Raw genomic sequence first — 24,772 nt, 5'->3', positions numbered from 1 at the left:
ACACTCCCCACCAGCACCGTGCTCCTCCTGTTTTTCTCTCTAAGCAGAGCTCTATGTAAGTGCTCTTTCACAGCAGTGGTGTTTGTTGCTGTTCCCTGTTCTGAGACAGTGTTTCCAAGACTGTCATTTCCTGCCTGTTTTACAGCAAATCCTCCTGCTGAGAGACACGGAGCAGCACTGGGGGTTGTGTAGGGACAGCAGCCTTCAAGCAGATTGCTGAAGGTGTTGTGCAGTCCCATCAGGGTGAAAGGTCCCTCACTCCCTTACTTGCTGTTGGCCAGAGGGAAGGTGTGTGTGGTGTGTGCAGAGCAGTGAGACCCAGAGTGCCCCCTGCAGCATCATGGGGACAGCTTCAAAAATGCCCTGGGGGGTGTTCTTAGAAGGATCCAGAGACAGAACCCATACAGCAGGGCTGTTGTGGGCACTGAGGAGGAACAGCTTTGCTTGCTGAGGATCAGGGACTTCTCACCCTTCTCACTTGCACAAGCAGCCAGTGCACATCCTTTATGTGACTTGTGCTGTGTTCTTGCCTTTGCATTTCATAGATTTGAGCCTGAGTAATTCACACAACAAAGCTGAAAGGATTTATGCTGTCACACAAACTCTGAGTATCTTTTATCTGATGCAGAGCCTGCTGTGTTACTAGAAGTCCTGCTATGAGAAGAGACCTAATGGTGGTGGCTGTCATACAAAGCCCTTCTTCCTTATGCCATGACACCCTCCATGAAAACTCAAACCAGCACATTGTGGTGCACAGGTGTACGTATGCAGAGATGAGTTTGGGCAGAAATTGCTTTCAGAGCTTCAGCTCACCAACAGAGCAGAGCAATCTGGTGAGCTTGCAGCAAACAAATTGCATGAGGAAGGCAGGGGGACAGGAAAACTGAGCTGGCAGGCAGCTCTTTGGCTTAGACCCTTGGCTAAAGCTGTATGTTCAGCATCTGAGAGGGCTGCTGCATCCTGTCTCCCGGCTCCAGCTAGATAAGGCACTAATTTCTCATTAATTTGACTTTTGCTTTGGAACTCACACTTGTGGTACGTGCTGCTTGCTGACAACGGCCTTTTGTTAGGCAGGAGAAAGAACACTGCACGTTAGCCAGAAAAGCTCTGAATCCACTTTTCATTTACCACCATCATTCCTTCCAGCCTGGCTTTACCAGTCTCTGAGAAGTGATTTTTCCCTCTGAATGCGTAATTGGTCATTTATACACCAAACACAGAGCTTTTGCTTGGTATACCTGATCTAGAAAACAAACTGGTCAAGAGCTGTCCTACCAGATGTGAGTGTCAGTCAGCATCTGATCTCCATATAATTTATAAGGTATTAAATTACAAAATAATGAATCTTTTCAGTTAGCGTTTTGGCACATGATGACAGTGTTACGTTTTATGTGAGAATATTGACCGCAGCTCTCGCCCCATAAAACTGCAAACAGGGATTTGTAAGCATTGGCACTGGTTTCGCTTAGAAAAAGACACCTATTATGCTCGGGTTACAGTTAAGCTATGTATGCACAGCCTGGAGGTTGTCCAGTCACACACAGTTCTTTCCCCCTCTCTTTTAATGTTTCCTTAAGAAGGCGAGACAGCAGTTTCTGGGCTGGATGTTTTTTCCCCTGGATTTTGCTGGAGGAAGGCAGCAGAGCAGAAGCTGCTCCAGGATTCCTACAAGTGATGTTTGCTGTCGGTCCCATTCTGCCCCTGTTCAGCCTGGAGCGATGGGTGAGAGCAGGTCCTGTCCACAAAGCCCCCAACCCCTGAGCAGTGTGGGAATCCCAGCTTTCTGCACCTTCCTTGCAAGCTAACAAATAAAGAGTGCACATTGAGAGCAAGTTAGCATGGAGCTGAGCTTCAATCTATGTAAAACTGAAGGAAAGAAGGTTGGTTTTCTTTTTAATGCATTGGAGACGAACATTTATGTGCTGTGAGTTTTACCCATCAACAAAGTGAAATGCACCTTCAGTACTGTACCCTCAGCTTTTTAGTGTTTCTTTCTGCTTGTTTTCTTTCTCTTCTGTGTCTATGAACAGAGCACTCCTCTCACCGAGCTCCATTTCCAACTGGTTAATGGCAGGGCAGTGTGCTGGGTCCCATCTGGGATGTGTCCCAGCTGTCACCCATCTCAACCCCTTCCTTCCCCCAACAGCACTGTGAGCTGCGCATGGACAACAGTGCCTCCATTGGAGCCTCTTGTCTCACTTGGCATTTTGGACTCAAATTATGGTAGCAGCTCCTCTGAAATAGCTACATTTCATGGCAAGTGCTTAAACAGGTTCTTTGGCCAAAGGAAATACAACTCTTAAAGCGTTTTAAATGTACGGTACAGACTGCATGGGAAGGGGTGGAGAGAAAGAAGCGTGGCAGCTCTCTTGGCACAAGATGCCCTTAATTACAGGGGCATGTTTGTGGGCTCAGAGAGGAACACTCTCTGGGAGGAGAAAAATGAGAATAAAACTGATGTTAAAGTCAGACATTGGGCTCTCACCCTTCTGAAAGGGGCAGCAGGTAAGTGACAGTCTGGAGCAGTGCCCTTTAGGGCCCATCTTGGCCTTGGTGAGCAGCGGGGTATTTTTCATTGGAAGTCAATGCACTGCTAAATCAATATTTCTGTCAAAGCATAGCATTTTTGTTTTAATGTGTCAGAAAACGGATTGCATGTAAGCAGTCACAGTGCTGCTTGGCTCAGTATCTCATCAGCTTTGATCAGAGTGAAGTAATATAAATGGCTACGTAGGAAACATCTGCTCCTTTGCTATTTTGCCTTTCCCCCCCCCCCACTGTAGCACCTTGATACCATACTGTGGAAAGTGTAGGTTTTACAGAACTAAGAGGTAACAACTTCATAGTTCTTAATGTTTAGCTGGTTTTCTCCTTTACATACCTTATGCTTAATTGTGAAGTGACATATTTAGGTCAGGATAGCTTGAAACAACAGCTGGAGAAATGAATCATCTCATAAAACGCAGCAACGAATCCAGGTAGTTAATTTTCCACATATATTTATATAATCTATATCTATAAAAGGAAATGCAGGATATGTAATAAATTAATTGCAAAACAAGGAAGCATTGTGGTAGTGAGGAACAGAGTGCAGCTAACTCATTTAACTTCTTCTGGAGTTACTTTGAGACCATTTAGTTTAATTAGTTGAGTGTGTAGCAAAAATCCAGCAGGCAATCACCAACAAGCCCTTCTGTTAATTGGATGTCTTCTGTGAATTGGGTGCTCTGACACCAACTGTCTGTATCCAAATGCTCTTTTGTAAGGGCAGCACTCCCGGGTTCTTCAGCCTCACACTGTTCCTTTAGAGAGGCTTGGGCTGGTGAGGCCTGTGGGGTTCCAGGCCCTTTCCTTCAGCTGGCTTACCAGAAATAGTCCCATAATCTCCTGGAACACAAAAGCCCAGGTGCAACAGAGCAGTAATGTGCTCCTAAGTGACATCTCCAGGGAGAGTTAAAAATAAATTAAGAGACAGTTTAGTCTTACAAAATGAAACTTACTTTGAAACTGCATCATTAATCATTAATTACTTTTTAGGCTTTTTTTTTTTTTTTTTTTTTTTTTAATATCATTAAGCAACCCATCTACCTACTTTCAAAAGTATTATGTATGCTCTGAACATTTCCATACAGTAAGCTCCAAACCTCTCCATACAGTAAACTTAATGTGCCTGTATCTAGTAAAGCGGGGACATATATACTCTTGCAGTGAAATAAGGAAAAGCCCAAAGCTTTTATTATACCTTTTTAAACAAACATACATATTGTGTGAAGTTACTGAGTTAACATACGATGATGCGTTTCCAGAAGGCATGAAATACTGGCAGATATCTCTAAGAAAAATCAAACTTTATACTTCCCAACTGGTCCCACTTCAACCACTGGGGAGAAGAAATGCCAAATGTTGGCACTTTCTGCATATCCTGATTAAGGAATCTGTTCTGTTCCCTCCTTTGCTGGCGTGTATGGTGTCTTTCCAAAGAGTGCCATCGGAATTTTTACATCCCATCTGGTGGGACCATCCCACCATAGGAACTTACCTACCTGTGCAGTTATTCCCCAGTGACTTTTATTCATTAGCAGTGTGTGAGAACCCACGTGCTCTCAAAGAACTGTTTCACACCTGGTGTTAATCAAAAAGGTAATGGGGGATAAGGCACGTGTCAACATGGCACTAGAAATGTGATTCAGATGTTGGATCTCCCCCGTTTGTAATGGCCTGGTCACTTATTTCATCCTGCTGTGCTGGTAGAGCGGTCTTTGTTAGAGGGGTCTCAGTCTTGAAAAGGGAGTCCATTTTTATCTGTGTCTTTATGTTGAAAGATTTCTGGAAGGATTCTGATGTGAAGTAATAGATGAATGGGTCAAAGCAGCAGTTCATGGTTGCAATGCACAATGTGATTGGGTACATTGTCCGTGCAAACCTCTCCAAGGAACAGTTTGCTATCGCCTGGGACCGCACGAGAGCGTACAAGAAGAGTATGGAGTTATAAGGCACGAAGCACACAACAAAAATGGCCACGTGCACAATGATCATCTTCAATACTTTTTCTTTGTTTGTCCCGATCTGAGACAACGTGGCAGGTTTGCGAAGAGTCCTGAGAACTAAGGAGGAACAGGTGAGGTTGAGTAGCAAAGGAATGATGAACCCCACCACCTCAATAAATATAGTGATCTTAGACAAATAGGTTTTCCAGATACGTTTGGAAAAGCCTTCAAAGCAGGTGGTGCTGGTGTTGGAAACGTTGGTTGTGGAGAACAACGAGGCTGAGATTCCACCGCTGAGGACCAGTATCCAAACGCCAGCACAGACTATGGCTGAATTTCTTCTGGTCCTAATGGTACGAGACCGGAACGGGTAGACTATTGCAAGGAAACGGTCTACACTGATGCAAGTGAGGAACAGCATGCTCCCATAGATATTGGTGAGAAATGCCGTCCCAGAAATCTTGCAAAGGCTATCTCCGAAAGGCCAATGTCTGTTAAAGTTGTAAAAAATTTTAAAAGGCAAAGTGAACACAAATAGCAGATCTGAAACCGCCAGGTTTGTCATGAAGATGGCTGTTTCACTCCGCATCTTCATCCGGCAGCAGAAAACAAAGAGGGAAGCACAGTTAGTGATCAAACCGAGGATGAAGACCACGCTGTACACGGCTCCATACAAGTTGTACTTAAAGGAATCATCTGTCAAACAGGTATGGTTGTTGCTGTGGTTTCCCATGCCAAGTCTGTGGCGTGCTTCTGAAGAAGGTCAAAGTCTACTTCAGTGCCATCCATAAAATAAGGCAGTCATCTCTTTTCTTCCTGATAAACGTCTTCCAGGAAGGTCGCTTGAACCCTTGTTACCACGTCCTCGTTGTGCATCCTTTCATCCTAAACGGGAGAGAAATAAAAGCCATCAGTTTTGCCATCTGTTATCACCCTGCGTGTCTGTGCAAGAATTTGCTCTTTCCTTTCCAAACGTTCAAACAGGGCCAGTAATTAGTTTACAGCCAGTCTTTATACATTGTTATGAATTCCGCTATTACTGGGACTTATCAAAGTTGGACACAGCAGTTACGGCACTCGGTTTTCCTTTGCTCCCTGCTTTGCTCCCCTGTCCTCCTGTTGGAATTGGCTGTCACTCTTCTTCCAGCGTTCCACCTGGAAAGGCTTTTCTTTAAAATCTAAGATGGATTTGGCCCAGTGTATTTGGAAAGACAATATGGGCTGCAATACTGAGGCTATTCTTTGATTCGGCACCTGGGCAACTGCTCACCTAAGAATATCACAAGGACCTGAATATGTTGGTGCTTACTCTGAACTGTGCAAAACATTGGGATTTCTATTATATTTATCTGCAGAAATGACATTATTTACTAAAGGAATTTTTTAAATGCTTTACAAAAAGACCCATGTCTAAGCTGCTCTGACTTCATTTGATTTCTCTTTCTTATCACCTTCTGAACTTGATATCTGGCAAATCTCATGAGCCTTGTTCTTGTAAGACTCCATCCCAATTCTGTCAGCTTTGGGAAAGGGTGGAGTTGAAGATGTCATTTGTTAGAAATAAGAGCTTTCTGAACCACCTTGATGTTACCCTCCTATGTTTATGCCAAGTGTTTGAGGCCTGAGAGCAGAAGCAATGGGGGAATCTCATTAACCAGCAATGAGAAGGGCTTGTGGGCTGGGCTGGGGGCACTCCTTGGCAATGTGAAGCTGGGTTACCAGGGTGGGGACCTTTGTCTTGTTAAACACAGCAAACTGAATCCAAAACAGTTTGTCACTCTTTAGTAATTTGTAATCTAGGAAACGTCTCAGTAACTGCAGCTATGGAGTTACTTGGAGATGAAACCATTGTGAATCGTAGAGCCTGTTCCAGAAAGTGATTGATAATGTGGTTACAACAGCAAACACGTAACTGAGCAGGCTGGTGTTAAAGGTTGGCAACGTGCAAACAAACAAATGCGGGGAGAAAGCGTGGAATGCAGACCATTGAAGATGCAAACAGATCAAAATCAAATGTTTTCCATATGTTTTTCCTACTGGGAAAAACTCACACTAGCAATAGTTCTTGCGTGCTATCAGTGAGCCAGCTGCTGAACTGCCAGTGTGCAGGGGTGCAGCATGGACTGGCTGTGCTCACACCCTGGCAGCACGGGGCTCACTTTGCGCTATGAGCAGCATCCCACCCTAGAGACAAGTGGGGTGTGAAGCTGGGAAGGGAGGATCCCATGATTTCACTCATCAGATGGCTTTGAGTGGCTTCAGTCTTTTTGATGTCCCAGAAGATAACTTGGCACTATTGCATGTGTCCTGATGGGGAGGTTTCTTGCCTTCTGCTCTGTGCTGTTGTCCTGCTGGGTTTGCTGTGCATACCTTTTGCTCCCTGAACTCTGTTGTTTCCGTGGATGGCATTAGTACAATGCTTCTAACTCAGCAGATCTTCCTTCCTGTTGTGTTCATTTTGTGTTATGCATTTGCAGCTATAACAATATCCTGCCTTAGCAGATACTCAAATCAGGGATAGACATGCCTTTATCTGATCGCAGCTGTGTGACAATGAGAAATGAGATGAAAGCCAATAGAGAGGCTTTCCTTTGTGCACGTGTGGGGAGTGACAGCAGGAGTGGGCTGTGAGGGGGAGCAGCATCTTCTGAGGCCCTATGGGCTCCTGCACTCATCTCAGCATTTTTCATCCTAAGTTATAGCTAAATGAACTTGTTTTCTTAAGCTATTTCACAACAAACACCATTATGAAAAGGGCAGTAGTAATATTTCAAAGGTGCACTTTTTTTCTTCTTAGAATGCACAGTAATCTAAATAAGTGGAGTCTCACCTAGGGGTTGAAATGCCCCTTGACTAGAACTTAGCTGTATTCAAGAGCAAACATTAGCTCCAACCTCAGCCTAATGCATTAAGTAACTTGCCCAGTAAAGAAAGAGGCCGTGTGTTATCTCCATCAGAAGAAAGTCTGGTTTATACTGAAGCATAACCTCCATAGGACCCTTTTTCCTGCTGTGTGCAGAGCCCAGGTGTGCTGGGCTCTGTGTCTGGGTGAGGTTTGAGGCTCGCTGGGTGCCTGCACAGAGCTGTGCTGGGGTTGCGTGGAAGCTCTGCTTTGCATTCTGCGCACGCACTGTGGGATTTTGGCTGCTCCTCAAAGCACAGCTGGGCGCAGCAGGTTTAAAAGGCAGCTTTGAAATCCTTACCTTCACTGCTGGCATATGTGGTCCCTGCCAGCAGCCTGACCCAGATGCTTGGAGCACAGGAGAAAAGGAGCTCCATCAGCTGGTTATTTTTCCTTGCTCCGCATCAGACGACCACAGGGACAAATACAGCTTTTCTGCTGTGTGAGAACTGCCTGCCAGCAATTGTCCAGCCAGGTTATGGTCTTGGAAATATAAGCGTGTGTTGTTTACCTACCTAACTCTGCGGGGTTTAAACAAGCTGACAAGCTGCTTTCAAACTGAGCCACGTGCTTTAAATTCTGCAGCATCAGTCCACAGGTTTGGTTTTTCTGGATGTAAGGCACTCTGCTTCCTTTTCACCACGGATTAAAGCAACAGGATGCTCTTCATGTGCATCACGATCACTGCTGCTGCTTTGCTGGGAGAACGGTGTTAAATGCTGAGTTGAGTATGAAGGCTCTTCAGGCAGCTCAAAGCTTTAACTCCTGTGCCTACAATGGGCTATGTGGGTGAGGGGAGGGATGTGTTGAGCTGTAATAGTGCACAGCCTGGCTTGTGTGTGGTTGTTATTAACATTTCCTCTTGTAGAGGGGATGATATAGCAAACCCATAGCAGCTGTCCCTCACATAACCTCCTTACTCTCTCTTACTTACTGGAGTGGGGCTCAGGGTTTGCTCACATCTGCCTTCTGCTGTAGAGTCCCTGTCTTTTGAATGCAAAAAACAAAGGAGGCCTTCTGTGCATTACTTCCTGTGGCACACATTTCTCCTCTTTGGGATTTTTTGTTTCCTCCTTAGTGCACCCCAAGAAGTCTTCAAAGCATCAGCAGGATTCTGAGCAACCGTTGCTTTTGTTCTTTCAGGTTTGTTTGTTGTTTTATACAGAAAATAACTTCAGGTAAACAAGCACTTTGTAAAACCCTATTTATAGTTCCATTGAGGCTGTTCCTTCTCCTTTCACACTCATCTCATTCTCCGTGCTGCTGCTGGTTTGTTTTGCTTGCAAGGAGAACTCTGTGAGCATTAACAGGAAGGAGTTTGGGGGGAATCTGGTTGCTGTCTTTGTGAGGCTCCATCCCCCTGTGCCCATCGGGGTGAGCTCATTGCATGCTGTGATGTGACAGGTGCCACTGGCAGCCCTCGCTGCAGCACCATCTGCTTTGTGATGGGACACCACGTTCGGGTCTGGTTTCTGAGCTGAGTGTGAAGCGAGGAAGGCACAAATGCTTCCATTTCTTTCGTTGACTAATCTGAAGGGATGTATCTGGGAACAGTAGGAAAGAATTAGATATAGGTCGGCATAGGCTTCTGTAGTTTCAAAGGGCCATTCTTCCCCAGTTTAATCCATCAGAGCAAATACCTCTGTTGTGCTGGGTGAAAAGGGGACAATGTCTGATGATTAGCACAGATGATGGCAGCAAGGCTCTTATTTGTGGCTCCACACTCACCGTGCCAGGGTCTCAATGACAGCATTACCCCCATTTCCCAGCACCTGCTGATGGCTCAGTGACACCTCCCACATCGGGATCCTTTCAGTCCATTGACTTTCTCCATTTGCTTTCCCACTCCTCTTCAGCAGAAGGCAGGCAGAGCCCTGCAGTGCCAGCACGGTGTTTCACACTGCTCCTCCACCCCTGGGAGCAGCTGGCAGTGCTTTGGACCCTTCCTGCAACCAGCAGGCACCCCCAGCCCTCCCCATTCCTCAGGAGGACCCCAGTTTCACACCTCCCAGAGATGGAGCTGGGAAGTGGAAACTTGAGCCTATCAGCCCTCATCCTCATGGCACTCTCCTTTTTCCCTCTTTTTTTCTCTCCTTTTAATTGCTCAGCACCGCTGTTGTCTCCTCACTGTCCTCTGAGACCTACAAAGCATTTCCTGCTCGTGGTCACTTTTCTGTGCTGTATCTGTTTTGTGTTGAGCTAATTAAAATGTTTCCTTCTGCAGAGCATGGTGAACTGCCTTACCCCGCATCAGAACGCTGATCCTCGGGGCATGACTTTCTTTTTGTTTTCACTGAGAATGTCTGTCTTCATTTACATCACCCGTTTAACCCTTGCAGTGCCGTGGTCTTCCAGAGGCCGGGCCCACAGCCCAGAAATGGTGGGATTCACCCCACACTTCTCAGCAAAGTCTGCATTATTTTACTCCTGTAAGAGGAACAGTTTTGCTTGCAAGGAAACCTCAGGCTGATGATGGAGGGCTGTAGGAATGCTGCTCTTTGGACTCCTGATCTCCCCTTAGCAAGAGGCTCATGCTTTAACAGCATTGCTAGGCGCAATGGAGAGCGTAGTCATGAGTCTTAGATACAAGGAAAATCTTGATGAGAAGCTGCATTGTCCTCTGGCCCAATGCTTGGAGATTCACAGGTTGTTTTCACTCCGGAGCAGAAAGTAGTGCTGGAGGTGGCTGTGCCTTTGATGTAGCCCTGTTTATTTACAAAGCGTGGTTAAGGAAAGAAGAGTCCTGTTTCCCTGAACTGCTTGGGAATCCAACAAGGGCACTCAGTTTATTTACTTACGCTTCCAGAACGCCTGCCAGTAAGCACCCAGCCCCACAGCTTCCTTTCTTTGCCTTTGGGCACCATTTGCAGTGCTTCCGTGGTGGCTGCTGGCTCCCCGCTGCCCTCCCTGGCCCAGCAGTATGAAGCCCTCCATTCACCCCATGCCATGCCCACTGTCTTGCTCTGCGCTGCTTCCTCTGCAGTCCCTTTGCTCAATGCAGTGTTAAACTTTCACCTCTGATTATCCAAAAACCATAGGCTCTTTTTTTTCCTTTGCATGCATTAGCATCTACGTGGCTCCTCCAGCCGCCAGCGCCGCAGCACAGATGCCTGTGTCAGCTTTTGCAAGCTCAGCCTCAGTGCAAGAACAGCTGGTTTCCTTGTAGGTCCACATCCATGGAAATCAGTAGGGCAGGAGGCAACCTGTGCATTGCTCCAGTGCAAGGGTCTGTGCCCTGCATTCATGTGCTGGAGGGGGTAAATAAAACAGGGCTTTGTTCTCTCTAATTGCATTATTTGGGGTGTGAAGGATGGTCTGAGGCTCTGTTCTGACAGGGGTGGTTGTGGGCGGCTGCAGACTCATCTGTTCCATCAATCTGACCTGCCCTTCTGTGCAGCCCCACACTGAGCCATCCTCTCAGTACCCCTCAATGTGCAGAGTGAGGCAGCACTGCATACAGCTGTGCCATAGTGCAGGGTGCTGGAGCAACACGCTGCACAAGCGTGTGAAAATAAACGTGATATTAGCTAAAAAGAAGATCTTGACGTTAGTCTAATTGGTGCATAAGTTGATATGGAAGAATGTGATGCACAGAGAAAGCAATCTGCTGCATTGCTATGTTGCTCAACATAGTGCCCCTCAGTTTCACTTGCTAAGATCAAGAGACTTCATTTTCTACAAAACTAAGCTAAACTGTTACAAAAGACTCTGAAACTTTCCTTGCAGTGAGGGTCAACTCAGGCTAATTTGGCTGTGAGGCTGTGTGCATCTTTACCACCTCTTGTGGGACCGAGCTCAGAAGATGGGGCATTAGAGCAAACCTTGCAGAGCCACTGTCTGTTCTTGGGAACACAGAGATCCTCTTTTCAAGGAGAGAATTTGCCTTTTGTGCAAGGCAGTGGGCTCCCCTTCCCTGAGACTAAATCAGGTCCTTATTTGTGAAGGAGGCGCAACGTGGGAAGGAGCAGAGTCTGTGCATGCATTTGACCTGGAAAAACCTCCTGGGGGTTGAATGTGAGCCCCAGGAACTGTCCTCACTCCCCCAGCCCCATGGATGGGGTGGCTCACTGGTGTCTTACTCATTGACCCTGGGCCACGAGACTGGGACTAGTTATCCATATACAACTAACCAGCAGCACTCAGCAGTGAATGGAGGTCCAGTGATACAGCTTGGGCCAAAGTTAGTTGCACAGATGCATTAGAAATATCAGCATATACTGAATATGATCATTGAGAACTTAGTTTGTTGACTCAGGAAATCTTACTCCTTTTCTACCCAAAGCCATGGAGTTGGACTCCTTATGGGTCCCTTCCAACTCAAGATGGTCCATGACTGTACCCTCCTTTGCTGCTTCCTTTCCCTGGGAGGTGGATGAAGCTTTGGCTGAAACTGCCTTAATTCCTGCTCTCATGTGAGGTCACAGGCAGAAGGAGGGCAGTCAACCTATAGCTGAGAGTGCACTCCCCTGCCCGGTGCAGGCTGCAGGGCCCAAATGCAGTTAATGGAAGGCACAGTGCTTTCCATTTTCTGTCTCATGCAAGCGAGTGGATAACAGCATTCAGGCATTGGTTCAGTTTGTCTGTGTCCAAGCGCAGCTCAATACAGTTAATAAGGTTGGATAAGACCTCTAAGATCATCTATTCCAACTGTCCCCTTATCACCAATATTGCCCACCAAACCACATCCCTAAGTACTACATCTTCCCTTTCCATAAATGCTTCCAGGGCCAGTGGCTCCACCACTCCCTGGGCAGTCTGTGCCTGTGCAACACCACTCTTTCTGAGAAGCAGTTCTTCCTAACATCCAACCTGAACCTCCCCAGTACAACCTGAGGCCATTCCCTTGCATCCTATAGCTGGTACTGGGAGCAGAGGCCGACCCCCACCTCAGCACATCCTCCTTTCAGGGAGCTGGTGAGAGCAATTCTACAACTTAAAGAAAGCTTCAAGCTGCAGAGAGCAACTTCCTCTCTCCAGAATCTAATGACTGATTTCTATCAGCTGCCCTAACCCCAGCCAGGCAGGAGTCTCATTTTCAGTCTCAAAGGATTAAAATAAAATGCGGCTCAGCTTCCCCCACCCTTCCTCCCTCCCATGTTTTCAGGACTGTCTTTCCAATTGAATAGGCTTTGAACTCCCCTGAAATTGCAAGGTTAGCTTCCTGTCTGTTTTATTTTGGCTTTCAGTAAGGGAAAGAAGATGAAAAAGGGGGGGAATATCCTTATCACTGACATGTGAACTTTGCACTTCCCATCGCGTGGGTTTTACCATTCTGCTCATACAGGGGAGCAGTGCTGCCACACACAATTGTCCCCTCTCAAAGAAAGATTAAAGGCTCTCACTTAAAACAAACACCCAAACAATCCTTGCAAAGTTTTCTTTATACTGCAAGTCCTATTCCTTCAAGACGGCCGTATCTTTAGGGTCGTTATAAGCATGCTATTGAGCATTCATTTTACTTCTGGCAGAGGTAATTTTTATCTGCTTAGAGCTCTGCCTGATTTCTTTCGCCTGTGGCATTTTGCCACTGAGTTTAAAAGGAGTCAGTTTGAGCCATAAATGGAAGCCGAAGTGAGAAATAAAATGCTGCACTTTTGCAGTGTAAGAAATGCAACTAATTTCTTACTTTTTAATGTAGCTTGTAGGAACCAGATCTCACGGTATGTGTATCACTGCAAGCTGAAAGCCACGTTTCTATACAGCCCTTTCTTCAGCTCATATTCAAGTGTCCTTTCAACCCTGACTTCTAGTGTTAAAACAGAACCCTCGGAATGGCAGATTCACAAATCTGCACCAAACACCGGGGAAAGGAAAAGCCCTCAATGTGTCAACCACAGTGACACGATGGCAATTACGTTGTGAATGAGGACAGCTTCCTCAGCAGCAGTTGGGACTCGGAGCTCCTCCGCTCCTTCCCAATAAGTCAGAAAGGGACAGAAACATCCATTTCTTCCACTTAAATCACAGCACGGCTCTCAGAGGAAGATCTGTCCGACAAAACATGGCTATTCCGCATGGAAACGCACCGCTCAGCGCCGCCTGCGAGGTTCGTGCCCGGCTTTGTCTGAGCTGGCAGAGTTCAGAAAAGGCCCCAATCATTTCTCGGTGCTGACACGCGATGGGGATGGGACGGCTTTGTGCTCAGCACTTACCGGGTTCGGACCCGTTCCTTGCTGCAGTTCCCCATGGATCCTTTCTGTGTGTTGCAGCCAGCGCCCAGCTATTCCCACGCGGGAGGGCTGCGCGCTCTCGCTGCTAAAACTTCGCTGTTCACCATTAAAATCCGAAGCCCCCGGCAGCTCTCGGCCTCCCTTTGTTCGGAGAGGAAACAGAACTGCTCGAGGCTGCGGCCATCGCGTCTTGGGAAGAACGGGCCCGATGTCTGCGCGGGGTCTGCGGGCAGCGGGAGCTCTCGGGGGTCTCTATAGGAAAAGCTTTCCATTGGGCAGAGCCCCGGTATGGCAGGCAGAGCCTGGCCCGCCCCGCCCCGCGCCCCTCTCGGGCTGCCCCTCGCGGAGCATCGCCCGGCGGAGCAGCTGGGGGGGGGCGGCACAGCCCGCAGGGCCCCGCGCCGGGGGGACGCGCCTCGGAGTGCGGCTTTACCTCCTTGCTGCTTCCAGTGAGGAGGGGGTGGGAGTGGAGAAAGCAGCGGGAAGCTGCAAGGCAGCGCCAGCCGGAGAGGAAAAAATCATTGTGAAGGGTTTAGGAAGATTTGTTGTTGGTTTGCTGCTTGCTTTTTGTCGGGGAAAACTTCTCAAAGAGGTTGCCCAGAGCCCCCCGGACTGTGGTTCCCCAGCAGACTGCTCTCAGAGCCCCAGGTTCTGGATGGAAAACCTGTAGGCTCTCAAAAACACAGGGACACGGCTACAAGCACTGCTTTCTACATGAAAGCACCGCTTTCTTGTCCTGCTGCTCTCCCCAGAGCTGCCTTTCAGCAGAGCCAATCCCTAAGGCTGTGCTTTATCTCTTACCTTCAGTATCAGCCCTCCAGCCAGGACCGGGGGTCTCCAGGCAGCAGCAGTGCAGCAGATGGCTGATTTGTCTCGGCCCGTTTGTGCTGCAGAGCAGCCAGTGCCCTTTTATTTCTTTTTCAGCCCTCTCCAGTTCCATAGGGTTGAAATCCTGAGGGCGAGTTTAAAGCCCAGCCTCCCATCTAGCGCGTCCCGCTCGCATTGTGTTTGTCTGTCCTTTTCCTCCGCTCTTCTTGGCCGTTCCCACAGGCAGCCAAGGCCAGTAAACAGCTCATTGTGAGGCTGGAACTAATGTTATTCCTCGGGCTGGTGGCTGATGCAGCGGGCTCTGTCTCGCTTTTGCTGCACGCCCAGCTGCCATGGGCTTTTATCCAGGCGACTCAAACAACTTCCTGAGTATCTCATGTAACAGCCTCCCTCCAGCCTGCAAACCTCATCCTCAGAGGGGTCGCGGAGCTGCAGCGACTGTAAAAGGCGAGAATGGATTTCAGCTGAAAACGCTGAAGGTGCAGATGTTTCCTACCCCTCGTGGTCAAAGGGGCATTTTTTCCTTTATTTTTCCTTTTTTCTTGGGGGGGGGGGGGGGGGGGGGGGGGGGGGGGGGAGTGGGATGAGATGAGAGGCAATCTGGGTATATTGCAAAGGGATGGTGAAACGCGTCAGCCACCGCTATGCATTGCTGTGAACATAGGGGTGGATGTAGGGGTTGGGGGGCTTGGGGTGCAGAGCCCATCGGTGTGAGCAGCCTGTGTGCTGGGCTGGCAGTGAGGTGCCCCTTGGAGGAGCAGCATGGGCTGTGCCTTCCCCTTCTGATTCAAGTACTGCCAACTTTCCCCCATCTTTCCTAAAACTAATGGCAACTTGTGAGCAGCAGTCAGCTTCGGCCTTTTATGGCTTGTGGGCATTTTCCTGCTTTCAGGGCAAGCCTGATTACTCGGGTATAATGCAACAGTTTTGCAGCCCCTGGCACCCGTTCTTATGCGAGTGTGAGTGCTCTCAGTGGGGACTGATTAAACAACATGTCTGCATTTGAAATCCCTCTGTTTAGGGGAAGAAATGTGGTTTGGATGGTTTGAGGCTGGGTGTGCTGCGCCTTGATGCAGAATGAGTACATTGAAACCCTTTGTGGATTGAAGGACCAGTCCTGGGCAGAGCCATTAGGTTTGCTGTAGTTCTTCCAAAGCTGAAAGAGTGCCAGAGTACCCATGGATAAACACAGGATAAACCATAAAACAAAACCTTTGTGCTTCATGCAGTATTTGGCCAAAACGTGGCCATTGTGCCAACGTGGGTGCTGGTGGAATTGAAGCTAGCAGCTGTACCTGTCTGGGGTGTCTGCTTTCTCTTTAGGGATACTGGTTTAATTAAACATGCCTAACAAAAGTCTTCAGCTGTTGTGAACTTCAATGGCTTTCGGGCGCTCCTCCTTATAATGTTACCTCTCACTTAACAGAAGGTTGGGGTTGGTATTTCCCAGTGCTGTGATTCCAACCCGTTCCCCACCCAAGGTTGCCATTGAATTTAACAGCATCTCTACCCAGCAGGTGCTCCAGTCACCCCCCCTTTTGTCTGCTTTTGTGGGTTAGAAGTTTCTTTCATGAAATAGGAGCACCTTTTTCTGCCAGCTGCAGCCCAACTGAGGAGCTGGGCAGTTGTACCTCTAGGCTGACCCAGAGTGCTTCTCTTCAGCCTCAAGAGATCATTAGAAGTAATGATAATAAAAATTCCCCTCTGGAATGTGGAGAAAACTGATGTCCCCAGAGCCATGCATTCCTGCCCCCATCACAGAGCGATGCACGCCTTCCTTCCCCCTTTCTGCCACACCAGAGCAAACAGACCACACTCTGCTCTGTCCATGTAATCTGTATATATTATTTTAAATGAACCCAAACACTCCCAACAAAGTGCCCTCACTCAGCATAGGTCTATTTGCCAAACATGAAGGACGGAGGTGGCTGCCTCTCTTCTTGGTTACAGTTACAGGGAAGTGTTTTCTTTAACGTGGAAAAACAATGAGCAGACTGCGTGGCTCTTCATCTCCCTTCTCCATGCCGCTCCACTGCTGTCCCCACCCCGGTCCCATGGCGTTGGGATCAGGCTGGGGACAGGGTGAGCTCTCCTTGCAGCATTGGCAGCACACCAATAATCCCCAGTTAGTTCAAACAAGGCAGACAGGACTGTTATCTTGTTGGAAACTTGCTGCTGAGCTGGTGTTGCATCTTGAAGCTGAAGATTTACCCCGTGTTTGCAGTGCTCAGGCTTTCTGCCTGTGCACAGAAACCCAGCTGATATTTTGCTTTCTCTCATGCTTTCTCTCATGCTTCTGGCTCTGTTGTGTCAGTGGACCCTGGCTTTGGGATTGGCATACATTTCTATTGGTATGAGCCAGGCAGGAATATCTGGATTTTGGGAATAAGTTAGCCCAGGTGAGTAGCATGTTGCATTTCTGGCTGATTGATGCTTATCTCTTATGCCGTTGGAGGCACTGACTGTTTGCAGTCAATCAATGCTTTAGTGTGCCAAGATTTCTGCTGCAGGGCACTTCTGTGCTCTCAGAAGGAGCCAGAGAGCAGAAAGCAAAGATGAATTTCAGTTCTGGAGGCTGCTGGCCCTGCCTATGGCAGGGAGTTGGAGCTTGGTGATCCTCGAGGTCCCTTCCAACCCAGGCCATTCTGTGATTCTGTGATTTAAAGGCCACTAGAATAAAAAAGAAGGAAAGATTTGCTTTTCCCCTTCCTCCTCTGCTTGTTGGCAAGATGTTTCCTTTCTCTGCTGTCTCCATCTCAGATGTCACTTGGATGCTGAATGCTGTGTGGTGTTGGTCTGTTGGTAGACAACAGTATGTAGCAATAGTGTGTGGCACTGGGAGCCCTCATGCTCCAGAGGGGAATCTGTGGCCAACCTGCTGTTACCTGCAGTGCTCAGAATGAATCTCCGTGAGATACTTCAGCACACAGGGGTATCCTGCTTGGGGGAATGGGCAACCCTGTGCTGCCAAAGGATCTTCCCTTTCAGCTTTCAGGCTCTGATGGGTCAAAGCACATTGCCCACAAACAGCACGTCCCTATGATGTACCATTTGCTCAGCCCATGAGGCTTACAGCTTCCTACCATCTCATCCTTCTGAAGCAGCAGCTTTAGGACAGCAGCTCTTACAGAATGAGCTTAGTGCTGGGGTGACCCCAAAGGAAACGTCTGGATGACTGAAAAAAGAAAAAAGGTTCAACCCCATTCAAACAGAGAATTTCATTCAGATGGTCCCCAGGAAAGGAAGGGAAAAAATTATTAACACTGATATTTGCACTGGGGGAGAGGGAGGAGAGAGGGGAGTCACTTTGCAGAAACTACCAGCCTCTGCTGGAGAAGGTTTGGAAGGAAAGTTCCTGAGCACATCTAACAGAGCCATCAGGAGCTCACTGATTCTGCAGAGTTCACTAATGCTTAATGGTTTGTCAGTGTTTCCATTTGAAATCCTTTCTGAAGGGCTTCATGAGAAGGCCATAAAAATCAAATGGAAGCGCAAAGCCTCATCCTGTTTGTGTATTTGCTTTTAAATATGCTTTTGGAAGGACATGGAAAACCATTTTCAATGCTGCAGGCAGATGAGGGGAAAAAAAAGCAAGTCCTTGCAGTTTGAGGGCTTTGTGCTGAGAGCTGTGTGCTGCTGCTTGGAGCTCAGCTCTTATCCCATCCAGCAAGGCTTTGCTAACAAGCAACAGGATGATTCTTTTCCAAGTGCTCAAATCAGAGTCCTCCAGGAGCAGGTGCTGCTGGTGGCAGAGCAGTGCTGGAGCACCCAGAGATCCCACTGCCCAGAGCTGGCAGCCTTCTCAGCCCCCAAGCCTCAGGTTTGCTCCTATCCAATGGGGTGTCAGATTAACTGATTAACCTGTGATTTATTTCTCCCATTCTCAGAGCCATCAAAGTGCAGCTGTTTTCATTCATGAGTCCTGAGGGCCTGCCTTTATTAAGTGCAATTAACTTGAAGTGAAGGCATTAGAACATGAGCTGCTGAAATGTGTTTCACTGGGTAAAAAAGTAAAATGGAATCCACAAAGAAGGAAAGTAAACCAAAATCCATAACTTTGGCTGGGTCACACCGAGATCTCTGGCAGCACCATCTCCCCCCAAACCATCTTCCCCACAACCTGTTGCTTTTCTTCTCATTGGCATCCCCACTAATCCAGGACAGTGCTGCTCATTCAGGTAGTATCCTCCTCTTTGTTCTCTGTGTTTCCCAGTAGCTCAATGGGGCTCTTCCAAGTGTGCCTCGGTAGCTTCAGAGCCTTTCATTTTTCTTGTCAACATGTTCATTTTGCAGACTCATTTTGCTCATTACTCATTTTTTCCCCATTACACAAAGCAATTTCCAGTTGTGCACGACCAACCTTTGTGTATGAACTCTCCCTTCAGAAACCGCATCTGGCAGAGGTTTGGCACATGAGAGCTGCTCCAGGTGGGTGAGAAACACCCAGGCAGCCCCTCCTGCAGGGTGAGCTCGGGCACAGGCTCTGTCCTGCTGCTCTGTGGAGTCTGGATTATTCTCTTTGCACAGTTCAGAGGAACTGGCTGTCAGCTCCGTGTGCTGTGAATCCTGCTCCAACAAATGGATACGCTGCTGTTTGGACAAGGGGCACCAGCAATGCCAAAATCTTATCCTCTGTGCCCCAAGGACACGAGGAGCAGGTGATAAAACCCCAGTTTGGATGGAGCTGGGAGGACCTCAAACAATTAAAGGCGCAGCCGGGCAGGAGCTCACCATTCTGCAGCCATGAATAGAAGGAAGAAGCTGAATGTCAGGAAGCGTGCTGTAACAATGCGGGCTGTGAGGCTGCACCGTGGCTCCCGAGGGATGCACTGGGCTGCAGGATGGAAGCTGGGCGATACCATCAGGTGCATATGGGCATAAATCCTTCAGCACTGTGACACGGTTTGCAATATGCAGGGAGCAGAGCGCTGCTATTTCTGGTAATGTCCTTACACGGTGCTTTCTGATGCAGGGTTTTGGAGGGGTTGTTCCAAACGGGGAGTCTGCGGGATGCTGTGCTGCACAGGCCGTCCTCGACACCGAGAGCAAGCCTGCTCTCTGCATTTCTTTAAGGAGTCTCTATCAAGACCGGTCCTGCTCCCTCTAGAGGGCGGCTGCTTCCCTCGTAATCCCGTGTCACAGCGACCTCCCATCACATGTTTGGGATCCCACTCTGCGTGCAAAGGGACTTTGGTGCTGGTACAGTTTGGGCTGTGCTGCAAAGAGGAGAATTGGGTGTCCCACTGCTCGCAGCCCCATCAGGATCCACCTGACCCAGGATCTGGGAAATGCCACCTGCACAGCTGCATCATCCACAGAGAGCAGAAGCAGAGCTCTGTGGGTACAAGCCATGGAGGTCTGGAGAGCTGCATGCAACATCACAGCACACAGCAGCATGGCTTCTATCAGAGGGATGGCTGGAAATATGCTGGAACAGATGGGAAATAAAATATTTCCACTTTTCATTGGTGATACCTTGCAACTGGTGTAGCTGGTCACACCCCTCATAGCCCTCACAGCGGAGGACCCTTTGGGGTATCTCAGCACAGGGGATGCTGAGTGAGAAGTGCTGCTGCAATGTGCTTCAGCCCCAAGCACTGCCAGCAAAGCGTATTAACAGAGCTAATTGCAGCAAGCCGGCTGCTTTGCTGCTGCACACACAGTCCAACAGTGTCATGCAAACCAAAGCAGCATTATCCGTGTTGCACCAGCACTTACCTCCTGCTCTCCACCAGCCCATTGTTGGGAGCCCTTTGGCATGGCGTCAATCTGATTGCAATTAAGCTCTTAACAAAGCAGCCTTCAAGGCTGGCCGTTCGGGTTTTAATTGTTTGTGCTCTGAAAGGCACTGCACAATGGGTATCACAGGGGATATGCCACAAGCTGTAGTGGTAATGCCCTTGTTTGATAGTTTTGATAATTTTTGTGACTCATGGAAGCTATTTTGGTGCCGCTGTGTTTGTTTATCTGATTGAAAAGTGGTTTCTGAGGGGAGAAAATGATGTCTTTAATGCCCTGCAGTAGGGCACTGTTTTCTGGCAGCCTTTTTCTAATCAGCAGAAGGTGTTCTCGGGGTTTCTTTTACCAGAGACTCCGAACAGCAGCTATGTGTTCCTGATGCAAGTAGGGTTATGTGCAGAGGAGCAGGAAAACTGAGAGATCCTGATATAGATATCAAGGTCTGGCTTGCCTATATACCAATGTGAAAATGAAGCAAAGCCTGGGATTCGCTTTGGAAATAACTGCATTTCCAGCTGAAGATGGGAGTGTTGAATTAGGCAGATCCCTAATTCAGGCAGAAGCCCTCCATGCTGCGCTGCCTGCAGCAACAGCAGGGAGACCAGGGAACCTCTGAACACCAACTGCCCCCGAAATGCAGCCATTGCCCTTTCCAGGCTTTCTACCACTCTTATATCTCTCAGTTTTTGCCCATCTTTACATCTTGTAATTCCGCGAACTGCTCTGTGCATCCGTGCTGAAACAATGTAAAAGTAAGGTTAGGTTTGACCCAATAAGCACCAGACAACTTCCTTTCTTCTTAATCTAGAAGTATCTCGTGGTAATTCAGTGCAAGAGAATCTGGGGGTTTCCCTGACGCAAGGAGAGGTCCCTCCTCCAGCACTGGCAGCCAGTGGAAATTTAGCCTGAAATTATGACCAAGTCCCAGTGGCTTTAGCTCACAACCCGATGTTCACACCCACACTAATAGTGATGAAATGGAATGAATGAAGGATGAGCTGCGTGTCCCCGGGAGGGGAATCCAGGCAACTTTTTATGGAGAAAGGCAGTGAATGAGCCAAGCATTGCTCCCACTGCCCAGCGCCTGCTTCACAGTAAGGAGGCAGTGCACACACCTGGTTCCCAGGGGCACATCACTGTGTCCTAACAGCCTGTCACTGGTACAGGACACAGCGTGCAGCTCGGGGGGCTCAGCAATACAGACCAATCCAAAGGACAGAGCTCTGAACTGCCATTTCCTGCAGATATGGGGAGCTGGGGGCACACATCTCAGTGTGGTCTACATGCCAAACTTCATAACCAGTGCTGTGGTTCAGAACAAAGCCAGGTGCTGCCAGCAGATAATAGCAGATGGTTTTGGTGGGCTTCTTTGGGGTGCTTGAGGTGTGGGTTTGCTGTGTGTGACACCTGGGCACTGCTCTGCTGCTACCAATGTGTCATGGGATGGGGAGCACAGGTGTCACTGTGCCATGAGCAGGGTTGGAGGGCACAGCGCTGCATGGGGTGCACATTCAGTGGTGATGGATGTTCAGCCCTTGGAAAGATGGCTGCCATGAGGCACTTTAACATCGTGCCATGGGTGATGACTTTCTATGATAATTTGCAGCACATCAGTGATTGAGGAACAGCAGTCCTTTGGAGGATATGGGTGTTCCTGTGGTGCTGTTGGTTTGAAGAAAGAGCATCAAGATAAAAAAAATAGATAAATTAGGAGAACAGACTGAAAAAATGCTGCTTATCCTACAGTGTGTGTGTTGCTGATGGGAGGAGGAGTGTGAGAAGCAGCTGGCCATAGCAGGGAATGGCCACCCTGCCAAGGAGCACCTTGATAAGGATGGAAATCCATGTGTAACATTTCCTTTTGTTATCAGAGGGAAAGAAACACTTGAAAAAAGCATTGTTTTTCCAGAGGAAAGCAGCATCAACAGAGCAATGACTTTTTTCTTTAACTTGTTCTCTGTTGACTCGCTGACACCATTGATGGCCATTCAGGATGAGCCTTCTCTGCTCCTTCACCCACCTCTGTGGGTGCTCTCCGTGTTCAGTCAGCTCCTGGTACACTACTTGGTCAGGGCTGCAGGTGTTGTGTTCAGCAAAAAGAAAGACATGGTAATTTTCATGGAATCCAGGTAGCAAATGATGCACTCACAGCCCACTAGCTTGCTTGGATTGAGCTCTTTTAGTACTCCTTGTAAATGGCTTTTATTGACCTCGTGATTCCAAACTGCCCAGCTTCCAAACTCCACTGCAGGGCCTGACTCTGTGCTGCACTGCCAAGGGTTGCTCCCTTTGCAGGAGGTTGGTGATGTGATCTCCCTGCTTGCAGGAGAATTGCTTTCAGTTGGAATCAGCGAGCTGGGCTGCATGGAGCACTGGGGCAAGTCAGGACCAGGAGCCCTTCTGCAGGATCTATTCACAATGCAGACTGCATCTCCCAGCTCTGTGCCTGCACTGTGCTGTGATTCACGTCAGGAAGCAGCAACAAGCATGCCCAGAGGAAAGCTGACCTTGAGGCTATCATCGCATCTCATGCAGCACACTGACAGCCATGCATGGCACACTTTGGAGAGGCCCCATCCTGGGAGGGTGAGCAGAGTGGGACTGAGCATCCCCCAGTGCTGAGTGCTGCTGTGAATTGCTGTGTGCCACATCAGGGCTCTGGTAGCCTTGTGACAAAGCATTCTCATGGGAATTCACAGTGACTTCTCACACGGTGACCAGGGGGTGCTATATTTATCCTGGTGCTGACACGTCTTTGAATAGCAGAGGTTACACTCCAAGTTCCCCATTTGGAGGGCTCACCACCATCACTTTCACTGAATGCAGCTCTTCCAGAGCCGTTTGAAAAGGAGCAGAGCCTCCTCGAGCGCCGCTTTGATCCCACCAACATTGTTCTGAGCAGAAATCATTGCCAGAGTCTTTCCCTTTCTGTCGAGTCTTTGCTAAACCTCTTCTGTAAACATTTCCCCTCTCCATTTGTTTTCTCTACCCTTCCCAAACCACCTCCTCCCATCTTCCAGATCCTTCTGAGCTGCCTACAAGTTGCTCATTGCTTCCATTCTCATTGCAGCCTGTTGGTGCAAGCTGCCCTTGCTGCCTCACCTCAGATCAATACCTGATTTCCAGCCATCCCTTGAGAAGCATGACCTCACCTTTTTGGCTAGGGTGCCCTGCTCCAGCACTGCTGGGACATCTGTTTGCAATGTGAGGGATGGAAAACCATTGCTTCTTTTCTTTCTTTTGAGTCCATCACATTGGTCCTTCGCACTTAAACTCAGCTCCTGCTAATTCGTCATGCTGATGGATGCACCTCTGAGCCTAGGAGCCCTTTGCAGCAGCCCCAGCTGAGTGAGCCCAGCCCAGAGTTAAGCAGACTGCTTTTCTCTTTCTTTCTAATGTGATTTTAATTTTTTTTGTTTGTTTGTTTGTTTGACTATGCTGTCTTACAATGAGGACAGTGCTGGCAAATGGCCATTCAATCCAAGCTTTCTGCAGCATCAAAAAAGTACCATGCATGGGAAATGAGCCAGAAGAGAGGCCTTTCTGAGTGGTGAGCAGTGGCTGCAGCAGCTCTACAACTGTTTCCAGTAATGGTCATTTGTTTGGAGAGGGAGAGAAGGATTCTCCTTCTGATGAGAGGAGAAAACTTACCCAGTGCATGGGGTAACCACTGGGATTGGGTTGGGTTGGGTTGCACGGGGGTTGAGTGAGAGCTTTAAGGTTCTGATTTCCTCATCCTTTGAGCCCTCAGGGGCAGCAGGGCTCTCAGTGCATTGGCTGTGTGCTGCAGAGTGTGCAGGACGGAGGTATGCAGCCCCTGCAGCTCACCTCCTGTAGAGGGAAGGGCAAAGGAGCCCAAATGGCACTGGCTGCATTTGGGGGACACTGGAGAACATGGAGCCATGGGAAGCGCCGCAGCTTCTCAACACTGCAAAAGCTTTGCTCTCGTCTTGGCGACCCTCCTCAGTTTAGCTGTGCCATGAGCACATGTATGACAGTTACTCTGTCTTTGCAGCATCAGAGTTAAACTTTCCCCTTATTTTAGCTGAACACATGGTTCTGCTTAGCACTAGCTGAGGAATTACAAGCCGTATGTCTTGAATATGTATCTGCCAAGGTAAGTAATCTCTGCTGTGAACTTGAACAATCAGAGCTCGGGGTTATTTGTTTTCCTACGTATAGATTAGCCAGCTGCACGTCTCCAACATTTGTGGATGTTTTTGCTGAGCACACCCACATGGCAGCGCTGAGCCATCACTGGAAGGGGACCTGGGAGCCCTGCAAAGCACAAAGAGCCATTGCTATTGCAATTTCCATCATCAGGTCCCTGCAGAAAGAGTATCAGGTACGACAGGAGCTCCTCAGTAAGCAATGAAGAAAAGTTTCCCTTTAAAACTGCTTGTTTCATAGAGCTGCCATGGCAGCACGGGCACAGGCACAGTTTTGGGACTATTTTGTTGGTTTGCACAAGCTGCTTTTGCAAAGAAATTTCATTTTGCACTCTATGGCACTTAGGATTTACCTCTTATCTTGTGGTTTAAACACAGGCAGGTTTAGACCACTGTAGAGTCAATTCAGACTGCACAGGGAGTGAGGAAATGCACTATTTTGGTTGTCTGCACCATTTTTGCATCAGGAAGAACAGG

General features: G+C 48.3%; 1 protein-coding gene across 2 annotated transcripts; it reads right to left on the bottom strand.

Annotated features, from left to right (window-relative positions):
- Positions 1–2,979: 2,979 nt before the first annotated feature.
- Positions 2,980–14,755, bottom strand: LPAR4 (lysophosphatidic acid receptor 4). Of its 2 annotated transcripts, XM_015860230.2 has the most exons (4): positions 14,361–14,755; positions 13,993–14,232; positions 13,542–13,811; positions 2,980–5,372 (listed from the first exon to the last, which is right to left on the bottom strand). In XM_015860230.2, exon 4 carries the CDS (start codon positions 5,218–5,220, stop codon positions 4,174–4,176), a length of 1,047 nt encoding a protein of 348 aa, XP_015715716.1. In that variant the 5' UTR covers positions 5,221–5,372; positions 13,542–13,811; positions 13,993–14,232; positions 14,361–14,755; the 3' UTR covers positions 2,980–4,173. The 2 variants fall into 2 exon arrangements, with proteins under 2 accessions (XP_015715716.1, XP_015715715.1); XM_015860229.2 differs by lacking the exons at positions 13,542–13,811; positions 13,993–14,232.
- Between the last annotated feature and the right edge of the window lie 10,017 nt (positions 14,756–24,772).

The sequence above is a fragment of the Coturnix japonica genome, chromosome 4 (genome assembly GCF_001577835.2).
Source record: "Coturnix japonica isolate 7356 chromosome 4, Coturnix japonica 2.1, whole genome shotgun sequence".
In the NCBI taxonomy this organism is placed as follows: domain Eukaryota; kingdom Metazoa; phylum Chordata; class Aves; order Galliformes; family Phasianidae; genus Coturnix; species Coturnix japonica.
This window is presented reverse-complemented; position numbering and strand designations above follow the sequence as displayed.